General features: G+C 38.1%; 1 protein-coding gene across 1 annotated transcript; it reads right to left on the minus strand.

The window, feature by feature from the left end:
- Positions 1–1,804: 1,804 nt before the first annotated feature.
- Positions 1,805–27,317, minus strand: AASDHPPT (aminoadipate-semialdehyde dehydrogenase-phosphopantetheinyl transferase). The gene is made up of 6 exons (XM_043482128.1): positions 27,037–27,317; positions 25,263–25,488; positions 12,683–12,804; positions 11,896–12,057; positions 6,589–6,660; positions 1,805–4,267 (listed from the first exon to the last, which is right to left on the minus strand). Exons 1-6 carry the CDS (start codon positions 27,217–27,219, stop codon positions 4,103–4,105), a joined length of 930 nt encoding a protein of 309 aa, XP_043338063.1. The 5' UTR covers positions 27,220–27,317; the 3' UTR covers positions 1,805–4,102.
- Between the last annotated feature and the right edge of the window lie 141 nt (positions 27,318–27,458).

Consider the following 27,458-nt stretch of genomic DNA (forward strand, 5'->3'; position numbering starts at 1 on the left):
TGTTGGTGTCCTGGCATTATTTAATGAAGTCAGCAAAAGCTACAAGTTAAGGCTCCCAGGCTCTATCATCCTTGCCCAAGGATCTCTTCCATTCTTTACAGCGTATCACTGAATTTCAGTATAGTTTAATTCAGATTCTGGATCTAGGCTACCTGGTTCAAATGTGGAGTCCACTATATAATTCCATCTACTTTATTAGTAAACTGCTTAACATCTCAGTACCTTATTATACCAATCAGTAAAAAGGGGATACTAGGACTTAACCCTGCAAAGTTATGAGGATTGCTTGATACATGTGAAGCACTTATAATGGAAGACAGGTATTCTAACATAGATGCTCTAAGACAGACAAAAGATATTAATTTATGTGCAAAGACTTTTGCCAACCCCAAATTCACATAATCTGATGGCATATTTTCCCCCATAAAATAACTATTAGTTCCCCTCATATCCCTTTTGATTAAGAACTGTTGTTACTGCTAAATTGCTTCAGTCATGTCCTACTCTTTGTGACCCTATGGACCGTAACCTGCCAGGCTCCACTGCCCATGGGATTCTCCAGGCAAGAACACTGCAGTGGGTTGCCATGCCCCTCTCCTGGGACTCTGCCCAACCCAGGGATTGAACCTGCATCTCATGTCTCCTCCAACAGGCAGGCAGGTTCTTTACCACTAGTGCTACCTGGCAAGTTTAAGTACTAGATGGAATTATCCTTATGCATATTTTTGATCAAAGATGTATGTATTTAAGTATACATATATTTATGTATATACATACATAAAAACATATACAGAAACATACACACATATAAATCTCTTTAGCTGTTTAAATTCAGATGGCAGTACTTTAGTCAGTGAGGGGCTATTCAGTTACCCAAATCTAATTAGTTTCTGCGTTTCAGATACTTAGTAGTAAGGATGGTGAACATTTTAATTGAAAATATATCCAAATATATTCAATTCCTGAGTTTGAAGAGCACAGGATACGTGAATGTTTATGTGCACACATACACACACAGGTTCATTTAAAAAAGTCAACCCATCAGAGTTTGTAGGCAGGAAAATACTAACAGGAACCAATGAAGCTATAAATACTGGGCAGTATGGTACGATGCAAAGAATGCTTCTGGACTCAGCAAAATATAGATATGAAACAGTGCTGTGGTCCAGCCCAGCTCAGGACTCAAAAATTGGTGATATCAAATACAGGGTGCTTTGGTGGGGGAACTGAATGGCATAATCTGTAAGAAGAAATTAGATCTCCTATACCACTCTGCAAAAAAATGTATTCTATACCGCCTTTGTTCTCAAGAAGTTACTTGATAATGATCCACACAAATGAAGCAGTAAATCTTAAAAAGGACATGAGACACAGAAAATGGGCCACCAGGGAATCCAACATAGGGGAGTGTGCTAGTTTTGCCTGACTCTTGGACTGTGGCCTCTAGGCCCCTCTGTCCATAGGATCATCCTGGCAATAATACTGCAGTGGGTTACCATTTCCTCCTCAAGGGCATCTTCCTGGCTCAGAGACTGACCTGCTTCTTCTGCACTGGCAGGCGGATTCTTTACCACTGATCACCTGGTGAGCCCCCAACGTAAGAGAGACAGAAGTAACTCCTAAGTCGGTGGTGGAAAGAGATCCCAGGACGACAGCTGTGCACTAGCCACAGAAGGTAAAAGCTCAGAAAGGACAAAACAGTGATTGCTTCAGGAGCGATTTCTTCAAGAGGGATGAAACTGATGAACAACTGGTATGTCTGAACGTCGAGTTTTGGGTTTAATTAGCAGTAAGTACACAGAAGCCTATGCAAACAAAGTTGATTATTAAGTCAGGAAATAAAAAGGCGGTACAGGGTAAGAGTAACACATCACTTAGCTGTACAGTGCTACGTAATCTCAATCGTGCATACCTTCTTAGTCACAGCCAATAATGAAAACACTGCATTACACACGCTGGGGAAAGGGGAACAGGAAGGGAAAGTGTAACGGCTGGGAAGCAGCAGACCAAAGTTTTATATTAGGAATTAAAGAAATGCCTCAAACTGGAAACAGGTAAAGCAATATAAGCATGCTATTTGGAGATACAGTAATAAATAACAACAACAAAAAATCAGTGAAACAGCTCACTCTGGGGACAGGAAACAGAAGGTCAAGGGAATGGTAATTTTTATTAGAAAAAAAGATTTTTATAGACCTACTTGAATCTAAACTATGTGTATTTATTTGATTCTGACTATGTGAAACCTTAAGACAACAGATCTCCACCCACTGCCCCCCACCCCCGGAAACGCAGCAATGGTGCCTGCTTCATAAAAATTCATAAATGTTATAATGATAAGACAGACGACAGCATTTTCCTATCACCATTACACTCATGCTACGGATAACAATGCTTCCTCTGCTATAAATGCTACTCGATCCTTTGAAAACAAGTTATTTACTATGCTTGGAATATCTGTGCATGCTTAACGAAGTAAAAAATAAAATGTTCAAAATTTTTCTTGTACTTAAGCAAAATATCTAATTTTATACAATTTAAACACAACTTTCCACTTTAGTAATAGAAACAATGAAACTATTTCACTTCTGACATTTAACAATTATTATTATAAGACTTCAAACTCCCCAAGACATGCACTACAACCATAGAATAGATTCTGTCATCAATATGATGGTCTTGCATCTTACATATTATGTTTGTACTTTGTCTTATTTACCAAAATAAAAACAGGTTAAGATAATGAACGGGCAGTTCATACAAAAAGAATACAAACAGCCAATACTAACAATGCCATAGCAACCTCATTTGTAATGAAAGAGACACTTTTAAAATATAAGGTACCATTTTTAACCTATACTGGCAGAGATTAAATTTTTTTTTTTTTTTAAAAGATCCTATCTACAGATGACCAGTCTGTAGGTTGAGGGGGGTGGGGATGGTGAGAGAATGATCAAACATATAACGCTAACTGCAAGTATAAATTATGCAGCTTTTATGGAGAACAATTTGGCAATACTTATTGAGGCTCTAAATATATTTAATTCTTTTGGACATAATTAAACAGGTACTTCAAAATGTGGCTACAAGGATATGCAATAAACCACTGCTTACAGTAAAAACTGCAGACATTTAAAATGCCCAGCACAGAGGACAGAGTGAGTCAGCTGTGGCACACCTTCCTCATGGTAGGCATGGGCCTCCCCTAGGTATCACTCCCCCAGACTCTGCTTCAGGCTTCTTTCTTACCAAGAGTTCCCTTTCCACAGAAGCCAAGAGTGTCAAGTTCAGCTTTCTCAGTGACCTGATCTGGGTCAACAGAAGCTCTGTGGAAATTTTCTGGGGGCACTTAAGAGGAAAAAACTTTCCTAACAAAACGTGAGAGGCAAAACAGCCTTTTCTGCCTTTCAGATGCATGAGGGAGACCAGCCTAAAGCAAAACAAATAAGCTAAGGCGGAGGCAAAAAAAAAAAAGGCCCTAATGGCAACTCTAAACTGTTTGTTATGTGACACAATAAACGTCCTTGGTTACTAAGTCAATTACAGTTGAACCGTATTACCTCTGGTCAATTGCATCTTGATAGTAGCTGGAAAACAGAATACTTAAGCAGCACTAAAAGTTATGCTACACCAATATATTTATGGACCTCAGATGTAGAGTCAAGAGAAAAGTTAAATATAGTATGTTCTATTAAAAAAAAAAAAAAGAGTAAGTATATTAATAGGGAATCATTTGCCAAGAAAAAGATCTGGGAAGATACTCCATGTTTTAAGGATAGGTACCTCTAAAATAGTTATCTCTTGAAAAATAGGAATTTGAACATTCTCTATTTTGTGTATTCTGTCTTATTACTTTAAGACTCTACCATCGATTTCTATTTTTTTTTTTTTTTAGCAAATACAATGTGATCTTGGGGAGGAAGAAGAGGTAAACATGTATTCTAGTCATCTATCTTGATCTGGGAGTCTGCCTTTTAGGAACAGTTGTTTCTTCTTTTTAAAAATGTTTTATGAAATAAAATTTGATAGTCACAGGCATTTATTTTTTAGTGAATACAGAAGACTACAGTTTTCACTTCCCTTTGTTACTCAGAAAATCATATCATGACTTTGTACCATTTCTTATGGAAATCTCTTCTGTAAAGCAAAAACAGTCCCAAAATGAAGGATCTTCAGGGGTCATAGGAACTGCAGACGATATTAAATCATTAAAGGTGAGAATAGTAAACTGCCTCTGGGTTGCTTTAGAATCTTCTTGAGATGTAACCTAAAAGGGGGGGAAAAAAGCCCTTAGATTACCTCAAAATTATAATGTGTATTAATCTTATGGTCAATTTTATAATTAGGAAAATAAGAAATCAGTAATCACATTTCAGTAATATTAAGTTACACTTCTATAACATTAAACAACATAGTGGGATTTTAGATAATTGTTTCTATTTCTTCTATTAGTGTTGTCGATATAAACAAATCAAGAATAATATGAAATAATCTGATTCTTAAACTTTTTGTAGATAACAACTGCCTGTGGTATTTGTTTAAAATGTAGATTTACTGAGCCATACGTCCAACAATTTTGACTCAATAGAAAACAATCCCCAAACAGATAACTTTAACAAACAGGTGGGTTATTCTGACAGGGAGAGACCACCAGGTAAACTTCTGAGAAATACTCTAGAGGGTGTATCTAATAAAATTCCCATAACTACTTAGAGATGCAGCACTTCATTAGTAAGTGACTCATTCAACACTAAATCGAAATTATATCTTACACTCTGTGATACAGCCCTTGCTCATAACTCAGCCCAGTGTGGACTGTCTTTAACAGTCTATACATTCTAGAAAAGACAGTACTTGGGTCTTTTGCAGTGCTTTTACAGGGTCAATATCTGTTTCATATGATTTAATTCTCATTACTATGTTGATATGGTTATGTTACCTCAATTCTATAGATGGGGAAACTGAGGCTCAGTAAGATCAGTCAATGTATACAAGCTTACAACACAGCTTAAATGGTAGACCTGGGCCTGGAACCCTTGCCCTTTTCTCACTATGATACTGCTGCCCAAACAGACTCTCTTCCAGGAAATACAGTACTGCTATGTGCAAATGTTACAAGAAATATAAAGCTCTATGGAATCAGAAGGTATTTGCAGAAAGGGCAATGCTGAGACTTCAGCATACAAGGACAGCTAACCTGTTTCAGAACATCTTCAGATAAAAGGAGTCAATTTTAACATGTCATCCCTTTTAAAATAAAATAATTTAGGAAGAATTTTACTCTTTTTTAATCTATGAAAGGCATGATCTGTATTGAGCTTTTATCCTAGAAGCAATGATGCAAACATACTGATCACACTACATTCCCTTATGCAGATTCCCTAAAATAATCATATGCATTTAATTTTAATTATTGTAACATTATCAGTATTCCTTAAATAAATACTTCTATAGAATCACAACTGTATGTAGACAGAGTCAAGACCCTAAGGTTTCTCTTTTAAAAAATTTCCCAACTTATCAATTAACAGGAAAAGAAAGTAAAAACAGATTTTAATTGGAAGAATTGATGTTATGCTAGAATATATCATAAGGTCTCTCACACGTTTGACACTTTGGGAATAATTTAGGAGAGCACTATAAAAAGGGGAAGATCAATTTGACAGATAATCCCACTATTCACTAACCCTCAACTTAGTACCATTACATTCAGTTCAGTTCAGTTGCTCAGTCGTGTCTGACTCTTTGCAACCCCATGGACTGCAGCAAGCCAGGCCTCCCCATCCATCACCAACTCCCAGAATTTACTCAAATTCATGTCCATTGAGTTGGTGATGCCATCCAGCCATCTCATCCTCTGTCGTCCCCTTTTCCTCCCGCCTTCAATCTCTCCCAGCATCAGGGTCTTTTCCAGCGAGTCAGCTCTTTGCATCAGGTGGCCAAAGTATTGGAGTTTCAGCTTCAGCATCAGTCCTTCCAATGAATATTCAGGACTGATTTCCTTTAGGATGGACTGGTTGAATCTCCTTGCAGTCCAGGGGACTCTCAAGAGTCTTCTCTAACACCACAATTCGAAAGCATCAATTATTGGGCACTCAGCTTTCTTTATGGTCCAACTATCACATTTATACATGACTACCAGAAAAACCATAGCTTTGACTAGATGGACCTTTGTTGGCAAAGTAATGTCTCTGCTTTTTAATATGCTGTCTAGGTTGGTCATAACTTTTATCATATTCAACAGCCCCACTTCACCAGGAAATAAACCATTGTTAAGATGACCAAGATAGTAATTACCTTGAATTTCTATTGAAAATATGAATATTGGAACAGTACTACCAAAATTTTTTCTTTGTAATATTTAAGTGTATTTGAATGTGAAGTAGCATATTTTAAAAACATTTCTGTGAAATCCCAAATGATCTTAAGGATTAGATAATGAACACTTCTAAAGTCTATCATTAAAAAAAACCAAAAAGCTAAAACCTCTACCTGATATCAAACAAACGATTATTTCCATCAACAACAAATTCAACTTTAATACATGCTTTTTAAGGAAAAAAAAAAAAGCAAACAGAGAAATCTTACATTCTGATGTATAGATCCATTGGGTTTCCTAAGAGCTACTGCAACAAAATGGTGTTCATCTATTTTGCTTTCCTGAGAAATAAAACATGAGTAAACAGAGAATACTAAATACAGAAACTTAGATACAGTTCTATTTTCATCTAAAAAAACCTCACAACCCACCACCACACACACACATATATATTCACTTCCCCTGAATAGTTTAAGGTAAAGTCACATACATTTTGGCCCTTTACACTGAAATATTGCAATGTATTTTCTAATAGGGACACTCTCACATACCCACAGTAGTTAATAAATTCAATAAGTAGTTAATAACTTCAATAAATTTAACATTGAAATAATACTTAAATCTACTCTCTGTATTCTAGATTCTGTGAATAATGTCCTTTATACCATTTTCCCACCTTCAGTATAGGAACCAGTCTGTGGGGTATTGTATTCAGTTGCCATGTCGTGCTAAGTGTTTCGTCTTTTATGACACTAATATTTTAAGATACAAGCTCCACTCCCCACTTTTTATTAATAAACACTGCTTATTTTTTGTCTGATGGCTCTTAATGATTATTTAGATTATAGATTCTTAATAGGAATACCATGTGGATAAAGCATCATACCTAGAGGCATGTCTAGAGAGCCATCTGCCCTCATTGGTGACGTTAGTTTCATACATGCTTAAAGTGATTAAAAAAAAAAAAAAACAGTCTGCAACACTGGTTTATAAGCATTTAGTTAACTACATATTACAGTTTAAGGAAAATCATGTGGAAACTCATAGGTACAAGTTAAAAAATATGCAATTTCCTATTTTCCCCTATGTGTGAGACAAATGGAGAGGGGCTTTAAAATAGACACTGAGGCAGTTACTAGAGAAAAGCATGAACAACTATTAAAAACTAAACAAAATTTCACTGAGAAGCCACTTTACTAAGGCAGTACCCCATAAGAAATCAGCTCAAACAGGAAACTACAATCAGAAATAATGTTAGAGACTTTTCATCCTTTATCCTCCTCTGTGTATCTTCACACTTTAAGATATCCAAATTTGTAAAAAACAAAAGAAATTCAAAAGAGATAAATTTAGGAAAATATTTCAAGAGAAAAAAATAACTAAGTGTGAGAAAGATTTAATGGGCTAAAGTTTGTAATAACATTATAAACACAACTATTCTTTTTGAACACGGTCCTCCCATTCTTTACACTGAATATATTGATAATACAAACACTGTAACACAGATGTGTTTTGGCTATAATTACTTTTGGAAAACTACTTAGATAAGCAGTTTTGTGGTGTCTATATCTAAGGTGGAATATCAGTGTTAACCATGGGCAGCAGACCATTTTCATTCAGTCTGTCCTCTAAAATGCCAAGGTACTCTGCTCAATTTGTCTGTTTACTTCATAATGAGCAAAAATTCAATGAGATTGACTTCAAAATAAAGATTCACCATATCTACTCACCCCTCATCAACATCACATAAATATGAAATTTAACACCGCAAAACTAAAGAAGTTATTTGACAAAGATTCCAGTAATCAAACATTAATATTCGATGTCTCACCAGAATAAAAGTTCTATACAATTAACTTTACCCTAAATCCCTTCTGCCTAGTATGTCTATAATACTAGTTGAAAAAGGAAATGAAAGTAGCAAGCTTGCTAGCTAAAGTTAAGGCAATACATTCAATACTACTGAACTTAAGACTTAAGACTTTCTAAATTTAAAAATTTTTTTCTAAGCTTATAACTTTTTATTCATAAAATCATGAATAGCAAAAGTTTCCTAAAAATCACCAACCCAGAGAAACAATATTTTATTTTTTCAAGAGGTAGTTTAGCATTAGACTACAAAGATTAATCTGCTTCAGTTAAATTGTATGTCATTTTCTTAGTATAACTTTACTTTGTTTATAAGATAAAATACAAAGTTTAACCTAAAACATTGAAGTTTTACAATGCTTTTCCAGTGGTAAAGTGCTGAATAAAATCTGTCATAAATGTTATTCTTTCTACTCTTTAAAAACACTCCTCCTTTCAAAAGTAAAGCAAAGAATTTGTTTCATCTAATCTCATCATAGTTTTAAACTATGACGGTAAATTTAACTTTCCAAATAGAAACTGGTTATGAAAATTGAGAGCCTATGAAAACACAAGATTCCTCTTGGTATAACAATTCGTACTTCTAGAGTATTATTTTTCCAGGTGTGAGATACATGCGTGCCTACTAAGTTGCCTGGGTTGTGTCTGACCCTGTGTGACCCTACGGACTGCAGCCTGCCAGGCTCCTGTGTCCATGGGATTCTCCAGGCAAGAATACTGCAGTGGGTTGTCATGCCCTCCTCCAGGGGATCCTTCTGATCCAGGGATCAAATCCATGTCTCTTCAGTCTACCTGCATTGGCAGGCGGGTTCTTGACCACTACTAGCACACCCTGGGAAACTCCATGAGATACATCTCTGTTCCCAACTCCGGGTGCTCCCTCATTCACTACGCCTCACAGGCAAAGTAATGATAACACTGTTATAATCCAGCTTTTAGAACCCTGGGTCACATCAAGTATCCAGTGTGGGTGAATTCAGAAGGGGAGGAAAGGCAAGTGAAGATCACTTACACCACAGGTGTCCGCTGTGATCACAGCCATCCCTCCACTGCATGCCTAAAGGCTGGTTCTTTATCTCGTGCGGGTACTCAGAGATGCCCCAACAGGAATTCCCATCTGTGTTCCTTGACTCTAGACATGCCTCCCCTGACTCTAGGCTCATCATTCTCCCCTCAAACCCTGGCTTCTGGCTGTCCATACCACCAGACTCATTCTGTTAAGTTCACTCTCTCTTCCCAGGCCTGTTTACAGTATAATAAATACTCCACACTTAAATATATATGTATCTAACATATTATTTGTATATTTTCCTAACTGGTCCACTGAACGGAAAAAACGCTCAAGTGCATTCAATTCAATAAAGAATTTTTCTTCCATAGATGTTTTCAAATGCGCCCTGTAGGATCTCTATTCCCAGTTCCTGGACAAGCTCTGAGGCAAACCTGATAGCTCCTCAGTTGCTTTCAGCTTTAAAAAAAGAAAATCCTATTTCAATTCTTAAGACATACTCTTCCCGGCCTCACCTTCCTCTGGTTTCCTTCAGGCAGGTGGCAGAGTGGGAAGTGATGGAGAACAGGCAAAGTAATGATCAACACTGCCGCAATCCACTTTTTAGAACCCTGGGTCACATCAAGCATCCGAAGGCTAGCTTAGTGGGCATCTGAGAAATTTTCAGAGACATACTACCTGTTCCTCTGCCCTATACACTGCATGGGCCTAGCAGTGCATTTATGAGCTGACTTCTTGTATTTCCTACCCGCAGCAATTAATACACAGTAGAATGCCCTCTGCCTCTTTCTTTTGGAAATCCTCTTAGGTAGCTTTTCAAGATACTTCAGGCCCTTTTTCTACAACATCTCACAGGCCCACAGGAATTCAGACATCTTTATCAACTAAAAAGTTGAAGCACAGCTAGCCCAATCACTCATTCTTTCCTCCTCACCCTGCTACTAGGTCTATTCCATCTGGCACCATTAAGAATAAAGGAGTCTCCATGAATGAAACGGCTGAAATCTGCCCCCTTCATAATGAAAAAAAAAATTTCTAACTGTATTAAAAAACACAGTATGCTAAATATAATTTACTCTTTAACTGATAGAATTCCTATCTTACTTGGTATGTTAGCAATTTTGCATCACCTAACACTACTTTCTGTCATTTAAAAAAAAAATATATATATATATATACATATACTTATTTGGCTGCTTGGCCATCTTCCTTGCGCTGTGCAGGTTCTTCTGCTGAAGCGCCGGCTCCAGCTCAAGGAGGCCCGGTGGTTGCAGCCCTCAGATCTCTGGGCAGAGATCAGACCTGTGTCCCCTGCGCTGCAGGGTGAGTCTTCGACCAATGGACCACCAGGGAAGCCCCCACTTTCTTAATTTACATGTTGGTTATTCTTCCTCGGTCTCCTCTCCACCCCACCTTTAAACAGCATTCTCAGGACTGGACCAGGTCTTTCTAAATTCTAATTTAGGTACTCACTGCTGCAACTGTAACTCCCATGGTTTCAGCTATCACTCACACGTTAATGATTACCCTTTTTCCTTTAGCCCAGTCTCTCTATTCGCCTGCTCAACACCTTCACCTAGATGTTTCTATGGTATCTCATACTTAAATCCCACTTGTGTTCTAATATTCAGTATCTCAACAGACAGTCCTGTAAGTCACAGAATTGATAACTTCTTTGACACCTCACTTCCTTAACCTCCATATATCATCATACAGAGAATGTGGTCTTAAAATACGATTCTGATCTTACAACTCTGTATTTACAACTTGTTAAATTCCCTTGAGAAAATGAATGAACATCTCCTCTTTATCTACTCATCATGAATTCTTTATTCTGGATACTGATGTTCTCTGCACACAATTCAGGTGATGACAGCAAGAACCACCACATTATAACACAGACCATTCGGCTGGGCTATGGACACTTGATACCAGTTGTAACACACTTCCTTGACTACGTCTGGTCAAGAGAAAGGCAACTAACATCCAACCTAAGCCATGGAATCTCTTTTCCGGAGCTTTTACAGCTTGAACCAATGAGTTCACCAATCTCTGTGGGGTTTTTAAACTGTAAATTGTTACACCTAAGGGTGGCAGACAGTCATGCTTCCTGCCACATAAGGAACCTTAACTAGATAAGGTTAAGAAAGCTGGTGTATAGAATGAGAAATGTGGGTGGGAGGAAACTGAAGCCAGGAAGGCAAAAGAGAAAAGATAAAAAGAGTTCTGATTTTCCAGTCTCTAATTCTAGCCAATTCTGCAATTTGGTTATATGAATCACTCTAATAACCCATCATAATGTCTTTTTGGCTAAAATGAGTTTGTTAAGATTTCTCTCATTAGCAACCAAGAACTGCTACTGGCAGAAACCAAATAAATAAGAGACCGAAATATTAACCGACTCGTAATGCCCTACATGATCTTATCAGCCTGAAACAGCATCTCTCTCAACCCCCCTCACCTCAGCCCAGTGACAAAATGGCAGCCTTTAGTGGTTCTATGCTTTATGTACTATGACTTATCTTTCACGTATCAGCTTAAATGTTATATGTGCTCCTCGTATTTCTGACTTCACCTTCAGAACACCCAGACTGGATTCTGAATGTGTCAAGTCTCAAAGACTAGCCTCCCCAAGCTGAGCTTATATTCACATGCTCAAAATAAGAAAATTCTTATAGCAATTCTGTAAATTTCTTACCTCAAACGCCCATTCTTTTTCTTCTTCTCCATCCAAAAACAAACGTGTTTCTTTATAAACTTGGCCTATATCCAGGTTTAACGGGGATATATCGAATTCAAGCCGTTGCAATTCAAATCCTAATCCAACACCTATTGCTTTTATAAAGCTTTCTTTCAGTGCCTAAGATACAGACAGACATTTTCTCTTAGAGCTTTAGTAGATAAAACTGTTCATAAAATCTTCAACCCTCAACATGTATGAATCTTTAATTCTCTACTACATTACAACTATAAGCTACTTACTTTCACCTTTATACCAGCACAGAGGCCAGCCAGCTGTGAAAGCTGAAGACAAACCATCTGGGCTCCCCATGCCTCCATTACCCCAGGTGTAACATGCAATAACAACAGTGCCTTCTTCATGGGGTTATGACAACTAACTAACTTATGAAGGGCTTACAGTAATGCCTTCTGGTACATAATAAATATTATGTAACTGTTTTTTAAATAAGTTCTAATATGTATGAGATTCTTTAAGACAGAAACCATTAAACTTTACTAATAATGATAAATAAAACGTCTTATTTTAGCTTTAAGAGTAAGGATCTTCTAATTGAGTACTAAACATATGTTAAATTTTCTTAAATGTCATTATAATATAATAATGTATACATAAAAATCATGAAGTTCCCAAGTAGTGACTTATGTACTTCAAACACTGTACAAAATACAGGGTTACCAATGGACTTTTGCTCCTGCTTTTAACAACACAGGGGCTTACTCTCAAAACTAGAAAGAAATTATACCCAATTCCTATAAAACATATCCAGCTGAGTCCATTCATCCTTAAAGCTTCTGATTGTTTCCCATTCTTTGTTGGTAAACTTTCTTTTCATAATATGAAAAAATTCTGGAATCGAACCACGACCTGTCAATTGAGGAAATAGAGAATTACCAAACTGTTAAAGACAGCACACAAAAGGAAACAATAGTCCAACCTTACTTTCGAATACAGTCACAATTTTGCTAAACAAAGTATCAGCAAATCAAAGCAAGTTGAGAATTAAAAGGATAACATACAAGACAAGCATGGGTTAGTCCAGAAGTAGAAGGGTAATTTAAGAGAATGGTGAAATTCTCTGAATTACTAAAGAATTAAGGAGAAAAAACATGGTTATATAAACAGATGCCCACCAAAAATTTGATAAATTTTTATTAATCTTAAAATAACTAGGGTAAGTTTCCTATATACGGTAGAATATCAGAAATCCAAAATAAGTACTCTTAAAAAATAGAGTAACAGTGTCCTGGGGTTTAGAATTTTACTTTGCTATTTAACAGGAAAATCAGGGAACAATTTCTTTATAATTTTGGAGGAATTGGTAGAAAGCTAAGAAGTGTTCTTTTAAGTGAATAACATGACTGGAAAGTTAATATACACTTATTTCCTTCACAATAACTGTTTTTAAACATGTATTCTAATATGATTTTTCCAAATAAAAATAGATTTTGACTTCTGTTCTATTGGCTCATTTTTTAAAAAAATACTGTTCCACAGACAATAAAACATTACACAGCATCCAAAAAAATCAACAGAACTCAAAGAATCTGATTCCCACAATTAAGAGCTAAATTTGTAATTTATATATTACAAATTATATAGTATGCTTTTCGTATTACATTTTTCAAAATATTATATGTTATGTTTACTACTAAACAGGAACCTTCTATCATCATCCATTTACTTACTGTACAATTATGCAGAATGTGTACAAATATTATACCGTTATGAACTGAACTAATGGTTAAAAACAAATCAGTCATGGTGCTTACTCTCACACAATTACAGCCTAAGTGGTCTATCAGAAAAATCTGGCAACAAGGTGCATGCATGCTAAGTCACTTTAGTTGTGTCTGACTCTTTGTGACCCCATGGACTGTAGCCCACCAGGCTCCTCTGTCCATGGATTCTCCAGGCAAGAAGACTGCAGTGGGATGCCATGCCCTCCTCTAGGGCATTTTCCCACCCCAGGGATCAAAGCCAGGTCTCCTGCACTGCAGGCAGATTAGTTACCGTCTGAGCCACCAGGGAAGCCCAGCAACAAGGTAGGTAAACCATAAATGTTTACTATATGAATAAATGTATGTTAACTGTTACCTGGTAAATTAAATGCTCTACAGCCCTATATCCTTATTTCATGATTACATTACTTCCAGCAAGCCTCTTGAAATAGGCCTTCTGCAGGTTCTGTTAACACAGTTTGTCTACTCCTGAATTTCCATTTCTAAAATACTTAACTTCAAAATCTGACATTCCCAACTGGCTGGAACTATAGCACGTCTGGAAAGAAAAAAGATGTCAAATTCCCCTACTTCATGCTTTACTCATTTAATTTAATCATTTAATCATTTAAATGATTTTAATCATTTAATCATTAACTAACCCCATGAGAATTCAACAATTAGAATGCACACTATATCATCAACTCCAAAAGTACCTTTTCCGTGGTTATCTCAAGGGTAGAAAATATTAAAAACCAGCTCTTCCACAGAATTGCCCATAATTCCCCCACCATCCCAACTCCGAAATAATAAAAATAGCCTCCTCTCATTTACATAGGAAATATCTCTAATGACCCTCCAATGATATGTGGTCCTTTAGTTCAAGGCAAAGATTCTCAATTATTTTCAAGTTAATCAGACTCATTTGATTTATCTATCTATTCCTTAGTCCTCTACTGTTCTCAAGAATGAAAACTTTACAATCCATTTTTATGAATCAACAAGTGTTGTTTGTATTCATATTAATGTTATAACGCTATCATTTCTGGGACTTTCCTGGTGGTCCAGTGGTTCGCCTTCCAATGCAAATGGTGCAGGACCATTCCTGGTCAGGGAGCTAAGATTCCACATGCCTCGTGGCCAGAAAGTCAAAACAGAAGCAGTATTGTAACAAATTCCATAAAGACCATAAAATTTTTAAAAAGGCAGATTACACACACACACACACACACACACAGAGCTATTACTTCCTAAAATAGCTCTGCAAAGCTGTAAAGTCATTTCATACGAAAGCACTGAAATATTAAACTGGGATCTTAGGAGTCCCGGGGGGATTCTAACCCTTTTGGGGCTATGAACACTCTTTGATAGTCTGGTGTTTATTCCTTAAGCCCCTTAATAAAGACTGTCTTGTTAAAATGCAAGCATCACTAGTACATCCTGGCTTGACAGGTAGAACACTAAAGAAAGTAAAGACAGTAAGCTCTGTTTTTCCAAAGTGACAGAAGAAACTGATGCTCTCAAACACTAGGGGCACATGCAGACCATGAACTGTTTCTGCTGAACAGACTGCTCCAAACAGGATAAGCGACAACAACGCAGGGAGCAGCTACCTTGAGTCTGGAAGACACCATTTTATATTCTGAGCGGGAGAGAAAGTCCTTCAGTCCTGTCAGACTCCTTGCGACCCCATGGACTATACAGTCCAGGGAAATTCTCCAGGCCAGAGTACTGGAGTGAGTAGCTGTTCCCTTCTCCAGGGGATCTTCCCAACCCAGGGATCAAACCCATGTCTCCTGCATTGCAGGCAGATTCTTTACCAGCTGAGCCACAAGGGAAACCCATTTTGAATGGAACTGCAGCCTTATCAGAATACTATCCAAAAAAAACCTAAAATTTTAACAAATATGCCTGTTCTCATCTATAGTATCATTATGTTCGTTGGTTTCTTTAAGCTATAATTTTGTAACGTTCAAGAAGTCCTCTGACTTTTACCTAAATATGATGGGGCAATCAAGGAAAAAATTTAGTCATGCTAGTAAAAACACTCATTTAACATAAAAAAGCAATCTAGCACAATCACTGAAAAAAGTAATCATAACTGATCATGCACAGCTAAAAAAAAAAATCTGCTATGACTATTTTCATATACTTTTGAGAGCACCATATGCCACACAAAAAAGAGACTTACAGCAACAGAAAACGGCTTTGTAAATATTCAGCCAAAGAGCCACAGTGCCACCCTGTGACTGAAGGTGAAAATACACACGCGCTGGGTAAGGACTCTGTTAAGGATTTAGTTTATCTTCGATATTGGAATTTAAAAAATCAGTAGGAAATATCAGAATAGAACACTCTCAAACTAGCTGAAGATGACATAGTCATTAGTTACATCAACTGGCAAAGCCTCCAAGTAATACCAACATAATTCATGTCTATTACAACCTTTGATTTAATAGACAGGTATGAACTTAAGTACATAATGTACATACATATAGATAAAATAACTGAAAAATTTCTATAGAATGAATCACCAACCAGGTTGAGAAAAACAGGATTCCCCCCGCTTACAGCTTAATCTTTAGGGAAAGCAGGACTAGATATTAACTAAGTGTTCTGCAATGATCAACTAATCAGGGTCACACAGCAACTAAAAAAATAATTTATACAGTTGAGCCTTGAATAAGGCGAGTTTGAACTGTGAGGGTCTAGTTGTCCTAAAACTCATGCCCACACAGAAACTAAAAATGTGACCTTATTGGAAACAGAGTCTTTGCAGATCTAATCAAGTTAAGATGATGTCATCTTGGATTAGGTAGGTTCTATATCCAATGACTGGTGTCCTTTAAGGAGAAACATTTAGACACACAAGAGAATATACAGGGAAAAAGGAGCCCTAGGAAACTAATACATAAATGCAAACAATTTAATTTATATATATATAGATACATTCATATACTGAGCTTTAGTGTTATGCTGCTGGAGTCAAATGTTCAAATCTTAGCTCTAACACTTCTTTTAACGTTTTATTTTGTATTGGGGTATAGGTGATTAACAATGTTATGATAGTTTCAGGTGAAGAGCGAAGGGACTCAGCCATACACATACACATATCCACTCTCCCCCGAACTCCTCCCACCCAGGCTACCACATATTGAGCAGCGTTCCATGTGTTATATGGTAGGTCCTTGCTAGTTATCAATTTTAAATACAGCAGTGTGTACATGTCCATTCTAAACTCCCTAACTACCCCTTCCCCTCTTCCTCCTGGCAGTCATGAATTCATTCTTAGTCTATGAGTCTCTTTCTATTTTGTAAGTTAAGTTCCTTTGTATCATTTCTTTTAGAGTCCACATATGAGGGATGTCATACAATATTTCTCCTTCTTTATCTCACTTACTTCTCTCAGTATGACACTCTCTAGGTCCCACCAACAGTGTAGGAGGGTTCCCTTCTCCAGTATTCATTTGTTAAATTTTTACTTATTTATTTATTTGGCCATGTCACACAGCATGTGGGATCTTAGTTCTCCAACCAGGGATGGAAGCTGAGCCCCCTGCTGTGGAAGCCCAAGGTCTTAACTTCTGGGCCACCAGAGAAGTCCTCAGCATTTATTTTTGATGATAGCCATTCTGCCTGGTATCACTTCTTTACCATTATTTAACTACTCTATGGCTGTTTCTTAAGCTATAAGATAGGGGAAAAAGAGTTGGGTAGTTCAAGAAAGAAACAGATAAATGGCCTGGGCCTGGAGCTGCTGCTGCTGCTAACTCGCTTCAGTCGTGTCCGACTCTGTGCGACCCCATAGACGGCATCCCACCAGGCTCCTCCATCCCTGGGATTCTCCAGGCAAGAACACTGGAGTGGGCTGCCATTTTCTTCTCCAATGTATGCATGCATGGTAAGTCGCTTGAGTCGTGTCCGACTCTGTGCAACCCCATCGAAGGCAGCCCACCAGGCTCCTCTGTCCACAGGATTCTCTAAGCAAGAATACTGGAGTGGGTTGCTATTTCCTTCTCCAGGGCCTGGAGCTAGTAAGTACTTAATAAATATTAGCTTTAAGGCTGTTGCAGTAATTGTTAAATATATATCACTCCTCTTTTGTGAAATGTTTTATCAAGCTCTTAGTCCATTCATTAGGTAAGTTTTAAGGGGCTTTTCTAGCAATACTTACAAAGTATTTTAAATATTAACCGTATTAACCTCTGTGTGTCTTATTTGCCCCCGTTTGTGAGAGAGAAGAGACTTAACATGAAATCAATGACATCTGCTAACTTTGTGGGTTCTTCTTACCATTCTAAGTTTAAAAGGTATCCTTCTTTCAGAAGTCTGGCCAAATATACAATTCTATTGTGTTCTAGTAACCTTTGTTAAAAACCCAATTCTAATTAAATTTGTTGTACATCATGAAACAAGGATCTAATGGCTTTCAAATAATCTTACTCTTTAAAAAAAGTGGACAGGTTACAATCGTTTTGTTGGTTCCATAAATTTAAATCTAATAGTGTTTCCTAAACACTAGTATGTCTAACAATCACCTGAAACTGTTTGAGTATAGAATCACTGGCTGCATCTAAGAAATTCTAGTTTGAGAGGTCTGAGGGGCCCTCAAGGAACCTGCACAGGCATCCTGGCTGATTGTAACATTCCGACCACCATTTCAGAAACACCATTCTATACATGTAACAACTATTACAACCACCTTAGACTAACATTTACTTATAAAGTACTTAATAATTCCAGGCACTTTACATGTTTATTCCTAATCTATCCCACACTGATGGTGCTAAAACTTCTGTGGCATATGATGTAAAATATATACACACAAATTCTAGGGGAATTAAAGATTTAAAGGTAAAAAAAAGGTACAATTTTAAAACAAAAAACTAATACTCTATAACCTATTGTTGGAGTAAATCTTTTACCAATTTGTTTACTTTCTTCAAATGAGACAGAGTTCAGTATTTATCAAGGAAAAGTTAGATATGTTAATTTAAAAAAGATAAATAAAATTCATACATTTAAAAAAAAATTCAAGATAAACAAATAATAAAGTGGGAAAAACATTTGTAGGGGCTTCACTGGTAGCTCAGTGATGAAGAATCTGTCTGCCAATGCAGGAGACATGGGTTCGATCCCTGATCTAGAGAGATCCCACGTGCCGAGGAGCAACTAAGTCCATGCTCCACCACTACTGAGCCCATGCGATGCAATTACTGAAGCGTGCGCTTCTAACAAGAGAAGCCACTGCAATGAGAAGCAGGCACGCCACGGCCAGAGTGGCCTCTGCTCTCTGCAACCAGAGAAAAGCCTGCACAGGAACAAACACCCAGCACAGCTGAAAATAAACATATAAATAAATACAATTAAAAAAAATAGTTGTAACAGGTATCAAAGAAGTGTCACTATCCAAAGTACATAAAGAGCTTTTATATATGACTTAGAAAATATTAATAAGCTGTTTATGGAAGAGCAAATTCAAGTAGCCAACAAGCTATTACCCTAGTGATTAATGCACCATTTAATAAATAATCTTTAACCACTGAATTGAAATATTACGTACAAGTACTAATCAGTACTAGTTGTCTATTCATTCGCTAACATCATGCTTTTTTGTTTAGGATGCCTCAGTTCAGTTCAGTTCAGTTGCTCAGTCATGTCCAACTCCTTGTGACCCCATGAACTGCAGCACGCCAGGCCTCCCTGTCCATCACCAACTCCTGGAGTTTACTCAAACTGACGTCCATTGAGTCAGTGATGCCATCCAACCATCTCATCCTCTGTCGTCCCCTTCTCCTCCTGCCCTCAATCTTTCCCAGCATCAGGGTCTTTTCCAATCAGTCAGTTCTTTGCATTAGGTGGCCAAAAGTATTGGAGTTTCAGCTTCAATGACATCAGTCCCTCCAATGAACACTCAGGACTGATCTCCTTTAGGATGGATTGGTTGGATCTCCTTGCAGTCCAAGGGACTCTCAAAAGTCTTCTTCAACACCACAGTCCAAAAGCATCAATTCTTTGTTGCTCAGCTTTCTTTCCAGTCCAACTCTCACATTCATACATGACCACTGGAAAAACCATAGCCTTGACTAGACGGACCTTTGTTGACTAATGTCTCTGCTTTTTAATGTGCTGTCTAGGTTGGTCATAGCTTTTCTTCCAAGGAGCAAGCCTAGTATAAGTTTAAACAATAGTAAGGCAAGTTCCAGCTCACTTTTGCATACTCTTCTTAGACATCAGTTCCTTCCTCAAAACTTTAAATTCATTTAACCCAGTTCCATAGCATTTTTTAGCATTTTGTACCAGCAAATTCTTAGCATTTAACACACAGAAGTTGCTCAATAAATACTAGTTCTATATTGTGATCCCACTGAATTCCTCTGTACAGTGGGAAAGACTGATCCTGTAACCTGGGAAAAGAGAAAACTACTTGCCAGTAAACACCTGCCTTTTCAGTAGCAGTTCAGAGCACAAAGAGAAGTGTGACTTATTTAAGCTGCTTGACATTTGTAAATCTCCCAGTTTAAAAAAAAAACAACCCCCCCAAAAAACAAAGCTTTAACTAAACATATCTTTCAAAATGCAGATCCAGAAGAATGTAGATCAGCTTAAAAATGTAGATCAGAAATGACAGTGGAATGCAGTTCTTTGATTTATGATGAAGTTATGTCCTGATAAATCTACTGTTAAGCTGAAAATATTTTAGGATTGAAAATGCATTTAATACTCCTAAGCTACGAAATGTCACAGCTTAGCTTCGCCTACTTTAAATGTGTTAAGAACACTTATATTAGCCTACAAATGGGCAAAATCATCTAACAAAAAGCCTATAACAGAGCATTGAATACCTCATGAAATGCACTGAATACTGCACTGAAAGTGAAAAAAACAATGGTTGTACTGGGTGTTTACCCTGTGACTATGTAGCTGAGTGGGACCTATGGCTCACTGCTGCTGCGTAGAATTACGACACATGGCTAGCCTGAGAAAATGTCAAAATTAAAAGTATGGCTTCTACTGAATTGCTTTTAAACCATCATAAAGTTGAAAAATTTTAAGTCGGAAACTGTAGATTGCAACAGTAACAAAGTTGGAAACTGAATCTGATGGGGATGCAAATGCAGGAGAGAAGCAGCTAGGCAGATAATTGGGAGGATGAGGAAGAAGACTTGAAGGAAGAACTGTGTGTAACCATGACTCACTAATGAGAACAGTTTATACTCAAACTAGAATCTGATATGAACATAACTGTTTATTGTAGCTGCGAACCAACTTTTCAACAAATTTAAGGAATATTTTAAGTGAAATTGAGAATTTCTATTATTTGTACATTCAATGAATATTTACTAAGCACCCTCAATGTGCTAGACACAGTAAGTACTAGGTCTGCATGGCTCCTGAACTTATTTAATGAAGGGAACAGAAATGAAGGATAATAATCAAATAACTAAGTTATAATTAGAAATGAGAAAGGCCATGACAGAAAATAAGAGCAGGTTGTCAGGAAAGCCCTTTCTGAGGAGGTACTGGAACTAGTTACTTCTCAGTCTTCAGATCTCCAGTACTCAAGAAGACTGAGAAAAACAGGCAGACAGATCAGCATTTTTTAAATGACCCTGAACTGGAAAAAATTTGCTACATTCAAGGTAATAAAAGATGAGTGTGGAGAACAGTGAGCAGAGAACAGATAAAAATGCAAAAGGAGAGATAAAGGAGAAGCGACAATAAGACGACACAGTCATGTTAAAAGGAATGAATTTTATTAAGAACCAACTTAAAAGTTTTAAGACAACTGCTTTAATGAGATTTTTAAAGACCACTCCCTAACTCTGTACAGACAATGTACTGAGTGAGAACAGAGAAGAGGGGGCCCCAATTACGAAGCTACTACATTAGTGCTACCAGTTAGTATGGGGAAGGAGACAACAGACAGACTCTACCAAAGCTAGCATATAATGCCATCACTTAACTTTACAGTCACTGTTCTTAATTTAGGTAGCAACTGTTCAAGAGGAGCAGTTCTATGATGCACTCATTTCAAAGCTATTAAATTAGCATTAAATCTCAAAATACTGAGTCATTTTGTCCTGCCAATTAATATCCGGAGAAGTTTATAACAAAAACGTGAACTAGAAAGTATAAACTCACGGTGAAAAGTATTTTGGGTCTTTCTCCAAATTCTAATAATTTTTACACTGTATCTATCTTATCTTGGGCTTCCCTCATAGTTCAGTTGGTAAAGAATCCGCCTGCAATGCAGAAGACCCCAGTTTGATCCCTGGGTTGGGAAGATCTGCTGGACAAGGGATAGGCTACCCACTCCAGTATTCTTGGGCTTCCCTTGTGGCTCAGTTGCTAAAGAATCCGCGTGCAATGCAGGAGACCTGGGTTTGATCCCTGGGTTGGGAAGATCCCCTAAAGAAGGGAAAGGCTACCCATTCCAGTATTCTGGCCTGAGAATTCCATGGACTATACAGTCCATCGTACTGCAAAGAGCTGGACACAACTGAGCAACTTTCATCTTTTTAAAAAATTGATTAATTTATTTTAATTGGAAGCTAATTATTTTATAATAGTGTAGTGGTTTTTCAATTTCATCTTAACCTGCCATATCTTGTAAGTATGGATACAAAACTGAACAATTCACAAAACTATCCTTATACTTCTAACTGCAAACGCTTTTAGTGGTAGACAAAAATTATTAGAAAAGGAAGGAAACAACCAATATTTCCCAACTGGGTGCAGCAGATTATAATGATGACCTATAAAACACCCGCCCCCAGGGTTAGGATTATATTGCACTGGCAATTTATCTATATTGGGGCCCCAATATCTTATATTAATAACTCCTTCTCTGGACATTCATTAAACAAACAATTACTGAATGACAAGTATACATCAGTTACTTTTGTATAAGGTTCTTCTCTCCATCAGGCAGAGAAAACAGTGGTAGGTGCAACAGTGTCCTTAACTGTGGGCATCTGGCTAGAAGGAAAAAGCCCCAAAAATCCATGATATATTCTCTCCTACCCTGTCACAACAACAAAGAGAACTGGGAGAAGGTGGGAAATGATCTGCACCTAGTAGGAATGTCTAATTCGACAAAGAAAGACACCACAAGTTCCTACGTGATGTTTGCATGTTAAGTCACTTCAATTGTGTCCAAACTCTTTGCAACCCTATAGACTGTAACCGACCAGGCTCCTCTGTCCATGGGATTCTTCAGGCTATACTGGAGTGGGTTACCATGCCCTGCAGACAAAATAGGAGTAATGGAACTAAGTCTTTCAATACACTGATGATGTCCCCAAAGTCTTAACTTCATCTTGAGATGAAGTTAGATAATCTTAATAACAACATTCAGAACAAAGTACAATACTTCCCTTGCTGCTATACTAAGTTCTACCCTCCATCATTTAGCAAATCTTAGGAACATCTCCTGCTCAGTTTCCTCACTCTGATAAGCAGAGTAATTCAATGAACTGCCAGTGAAGTAACCAGCGTCTACTTCCTGAGAAATAATGCTGCATCCATTAATCTTTTCAACATTAGTGACAGAGTAAGAATACTATTTAAAACTGGAAAGTATCTCTTCCTCAGTGCATTACTGGATATGTCAACAGTTTTTTCGCAATGAAACAGCTAAATAGTAAAAGGCCTGGATACTGTGATTAGGTAAATTAGAGCAAAGAAAAAAGATGGTGGATAAAAAAGGCTAATAAAATATAATTAACAGGAAACAGAACCTTCATATTTTTGCTTTAGTAATTACTTGTTTATCCAGTATTGACCATAACCCAACATTGCCCACTAAACCAATTGTAATTAGATCTGTCTCACAGGCATAATTTCCAAGCAGATATCAACTTGATGAGCCAACCATTACTATGTAATTGTGCTGACTGCATTCTAAGGAGCAATGGCCTCTCCAGTAATTTCTGATTTTAAGGGGAAATTCATAAAAGAAACACAGAAAACTGTGAAGTTTATAGGCTCATTTGCATGCTCACTCTGAATCCTCTAGAGCAGTGGTCCTTTCACATTACACCTTCTATGACCCTGGAGAAAACCAGATTCTCTTTTTGAGAAAGGCATACCTGTGCATACAAAATGTAGAGAACCATTTCAGGAGGTTAAAAAAAATGATGCTTATTTGGGGTCAAGAACCCCTGTTATAATTAGTACAACTCCCTTCTGAACAAAGAATAGAGTTTTAATAGATTTATGAACAGGTTAGAGAAAAACTGGCTGGTGGGAATATTCAACATAAGGGAGAGATGAGAATCACAGCCATATTCTGAAGCCTTACTATTGTAGCAAAGAATGCTTATTCATTTATTTAACAAATATTTATTATGCATTACTTCGAACTAAGTAAGGTGCTAGATGTGACAGTACAGTGGGAAGACAATCATCCTGATATAACTAAAGTGAAGTATATTATTGGAATGAAGGAAATATATTTTATGAGAGCCTTAGAACAAAGCGACCTGGCTTAGTTTGAAAGTGCACAAAGGCTACCCTAAAATAAGACTGAACTGGAAGCTAACCAATAAATAAGTTATCTGTGCCGAAATGCAGGTGGGCACAACATTATCACAAATATTCCAGTCCAAGGGAAACACAAGCAAAGAACCTGTGGTAGATGCAGTGTGGAGATTAAGAAATTGCACAATGAAATTAGGAAGATGTTGGTTATCTTATTTTAACAGCTTTCTTCTTATCCTGTTACTTATCTTCTGAAAAGTTCCACTCAACATATAATATACATAAAGAACTGAGTAAAATGTCTTGGCACACAGTAAGTGCTCACTAACGTAAGTGATGATGAAAACTACAGAGGAGTTGAGAGACCCTATGTTCTATTAAAATTACTTTATAGTTAACCACACAATAAATGTCAGCAGTTCCGACAGTCATCAGCTGCAAATTTCTAAGGCAAAATATAAATATTTTAGTAACTGTGTGCTCTTTCTTTTCGTTTTCTATAAATGTGCTACAAAGAACTATATTTAGATATAATACAAATACATGTTATCTCTGCTTAGGGATTATAATACACTTCACTATTGAGATTATTATCTTTTAAACAAGTTAATTAGTGTTAGTCACTCAGTCATGTTTGACTCTTTGCGACCCCATGGGCTGTAGCCCACCAGGCTCCTCTATCCACAGAATTTTCCAGACAAGAACACTTAAGTGGGTAACCATTTCTCCAGGGGATCTTCTTGACCCAGGGATATTGAACCTGAGTCTCCTGCATTGCAGGCGGATTCTTTACCATCTGAGCCACCAGGGAAGCCCACCAGTTTGATCTTCCCGACAAAGGGATAGAACCGGGGTCTCCCCTGGTGGCTCAGAAGGTAAGAGATCTGCCTGGAATGCAGGAGACTTGGGTTCAATCCTGGGTTGGGAAGATCCCCTGGAGGAGGGCATGGGAACCCACTCCAGTCTTCTTCCCTGTAGAATTCCATGGACAGAGGAGCCTTGCAGGCTACAGTCCCTGGGGTCGTAAAAAGTCGGACACAACTGAGCAACTAAAACTAAGCACAGTACAACTAAGACAAGACATTTAATAACTCATGTATTACAAAAATGCAACATTACCTGGAAAACTAGTCTTCATTATATCAATTCCAACTTGTAGCTCAGATTCTGCAGCAAGTACAGCATAGTCTCCTTGATGAGAGATGTTAAAGTTGAAATTGGGGTAAGGATTCAGTGAGTCTTTTGCAAGAACTGGTTTTCCTTTTGCAGTTCTTTGCAAACGAATATTATTCCAAGGTATATTCAATTTCTCTGCAACTAATTTCCTCATCATCAGACGACCAGCCTGTTAATAAAACATTTAGTAAGTACTGCTGTCTATACTAAAAATTCAAATAAAACTGCCTATAACATACAAAGTCTATTATTGTACTTTCTAAAATACTCACTTCTTAAAGTTTTTAAACTACCTAAAGTATTAAATATCCTGCATTAAGATTTAAGAAATGCTTATGAAGACAGAAAGGTCAAAGTCCCTCGTTAGCAATTCCCTCCGTCCCATCAACAAGTAACCAATGTTGACAAGAATTCATCCTTCATCTTTTCTCTAAGTATCCAAATATATGCTCATTTGCATTTGCTATCCATCCATTTATTTGAAATCCCACTATATGTACTATTCTACCATGTACGAACTTTTTCATTTCTAAGTGTTGGGGATTATTTTATGTCTCTTATGTTTATGCACATAACCATTGGCCTGTGCATCTTTAAATGTAGCATAATATTTCATAGTATCAGGGTACCACAACTTGACTATCCCCCTATTACTGGATATTTTAGGCTGGCTCTGGTTTTGCTATTATATACAAAAGAATTCCCCAGTGGGCAATCCTGTTGTACTTACATCTTTGTGCACATGTGCAAGTGTTTCTAGATCATATGTACTTATTACTTGCCTCCACAGTTAGCAAGGCATAACCTATCTTTTTTCACATATATTCTATTCCACTCTCTCTCCGATTAAGGTCTAAAATCACAAAAAATACCCGAGGACATAAGAAAACAAGGTAGATAACATTTTGCAAAATCTTTCAAGTTTTTTTTTCCTTCAGTTCTAACACTGACTTTTAAATACTGCAACACTTCGAATTTCACGAAAACATTCACTAGTGTCCCTTGAAAAATCAATTAGTCTACATTTCGAACGAAAAAGTCCTTTGATAGAGGGACATTTTCAGGATAATGACAGTCTTTGACGAGATGGCACTCAGAAGCTGTGCCATACTGCGCTATATAGACATCATTTTGAAACCCAAGCTTCCATTTGTTGCTAAATATATATACGTAAAATAAACGATTATATTCAAAAAAGTGTTTTCAGAGCTAAATATTTAGTTAAAAAGGTATGCTTAAGACCGCATCCTTCCTTGGCTTCGGTTTCATCGGTAAAAGGAGGCTAGACTCTTCCAGTTCTATGGTGTGCATGGCTAAACTAAGTGATACTGTCAATATTTTTTAGGGCCTACCACGTGCACGGTGCACAGGGAGACCGGTGGGATATTTAACAGGCTGACTGTGTGCTATGGGCCCAAGCAACGAAATTAAAAAAATGTGATTAACACTTAAAAACAAGGAAAATCCTATTGACAGACCTCTGCAACAGCTATTTTAGGGTTTAGCAGAACCTTTCTTTTCAAAAGCAACGGGGGAGGGGCTGATTTTTTGTGCGGACGAGGCGACGACAAAACCGGCGGAGACTAGGCCGGGCACACCCCGCAGTAGCCCTGGGCGGCCGCACGCGGGCGCCGAGGCTCGCGTGTGGGGTCTCTACTGCGCGGCCCACCACCCCGACGGCTGCTCCCCGACCCGAAGCGCGAAAGACCCGCGGTACCAGGGCGGCCTTAGCGTCCCGGGCGAAGACGAACTGGCCGATGCGCTCCTTCTCCTCGGGCTGGATCGATCGCACCGCTAGTAGCCATTCGGCGCGGCTGGGCAGCCACGTGCCGCAGGGAAAGGCCCAGCGCACGCCCTCCATCGCCGGCAGCACGCAGAGTCGCCGGGCGAGGAGAACCATCCACCGAGGGCCTAGCCGCCGCCCGGGGCTCGATGGCGCGGACGCTGGCGGAGCCCCTCCCAGCTCCCCCGGCGCCGCGCGGGGGGGCGGGGTCGCCGCGTGCGTGGACGGGGCGCAGCGTGCGTCCTCCCGCGCGGGGGCGGGGCGTCTCGTGTGTGGGCGGGGCGCCGTGCGCGTCCGCGGGACGTGGCTCACCCGCGGCCCTCAATGCGCGTCACCCGCGCGGCCGCCGCCTCCTC

The sequence above is a fragment of the Cervus canadensis genome, chromosome 11, assembly GCF_019320065.1.
Source record: "Cervus canadensis isolate Bull #8, Minnesota chromosome 11, ASM1932006v1, whole genome shotgun sequence".
Lineage (NCBI taxonomy): Eukaryota > Metazoa > Chordata > Mammalia > Artiodactyla > Cervidae > Cervus > Cervus canadensis.

Coding starts and splice junctions, on each gene's coding strand:
- AASDHPPT (XM_043482128.1), bottom strand. CDS start 27,219: ATGGTTCTCCTCGCCCGGCGACTCTGCGTGCTGCCGGCGATGGAGGGC. Junction 12,805..25,262: donor AATGAAGACTAGTTTTCCAG/GTAATGTTGCAT, acceptor CTCAATTGACAG/GTCGTGGTTCGATTCCAGAA. Junction 6,661..11,895: donor AAAAAGAATGGGCGTTTGAG/GTAAGAAATTTA, acceptor TTTATTTCTCAG/GAAAGCAAAATAGATGAACA.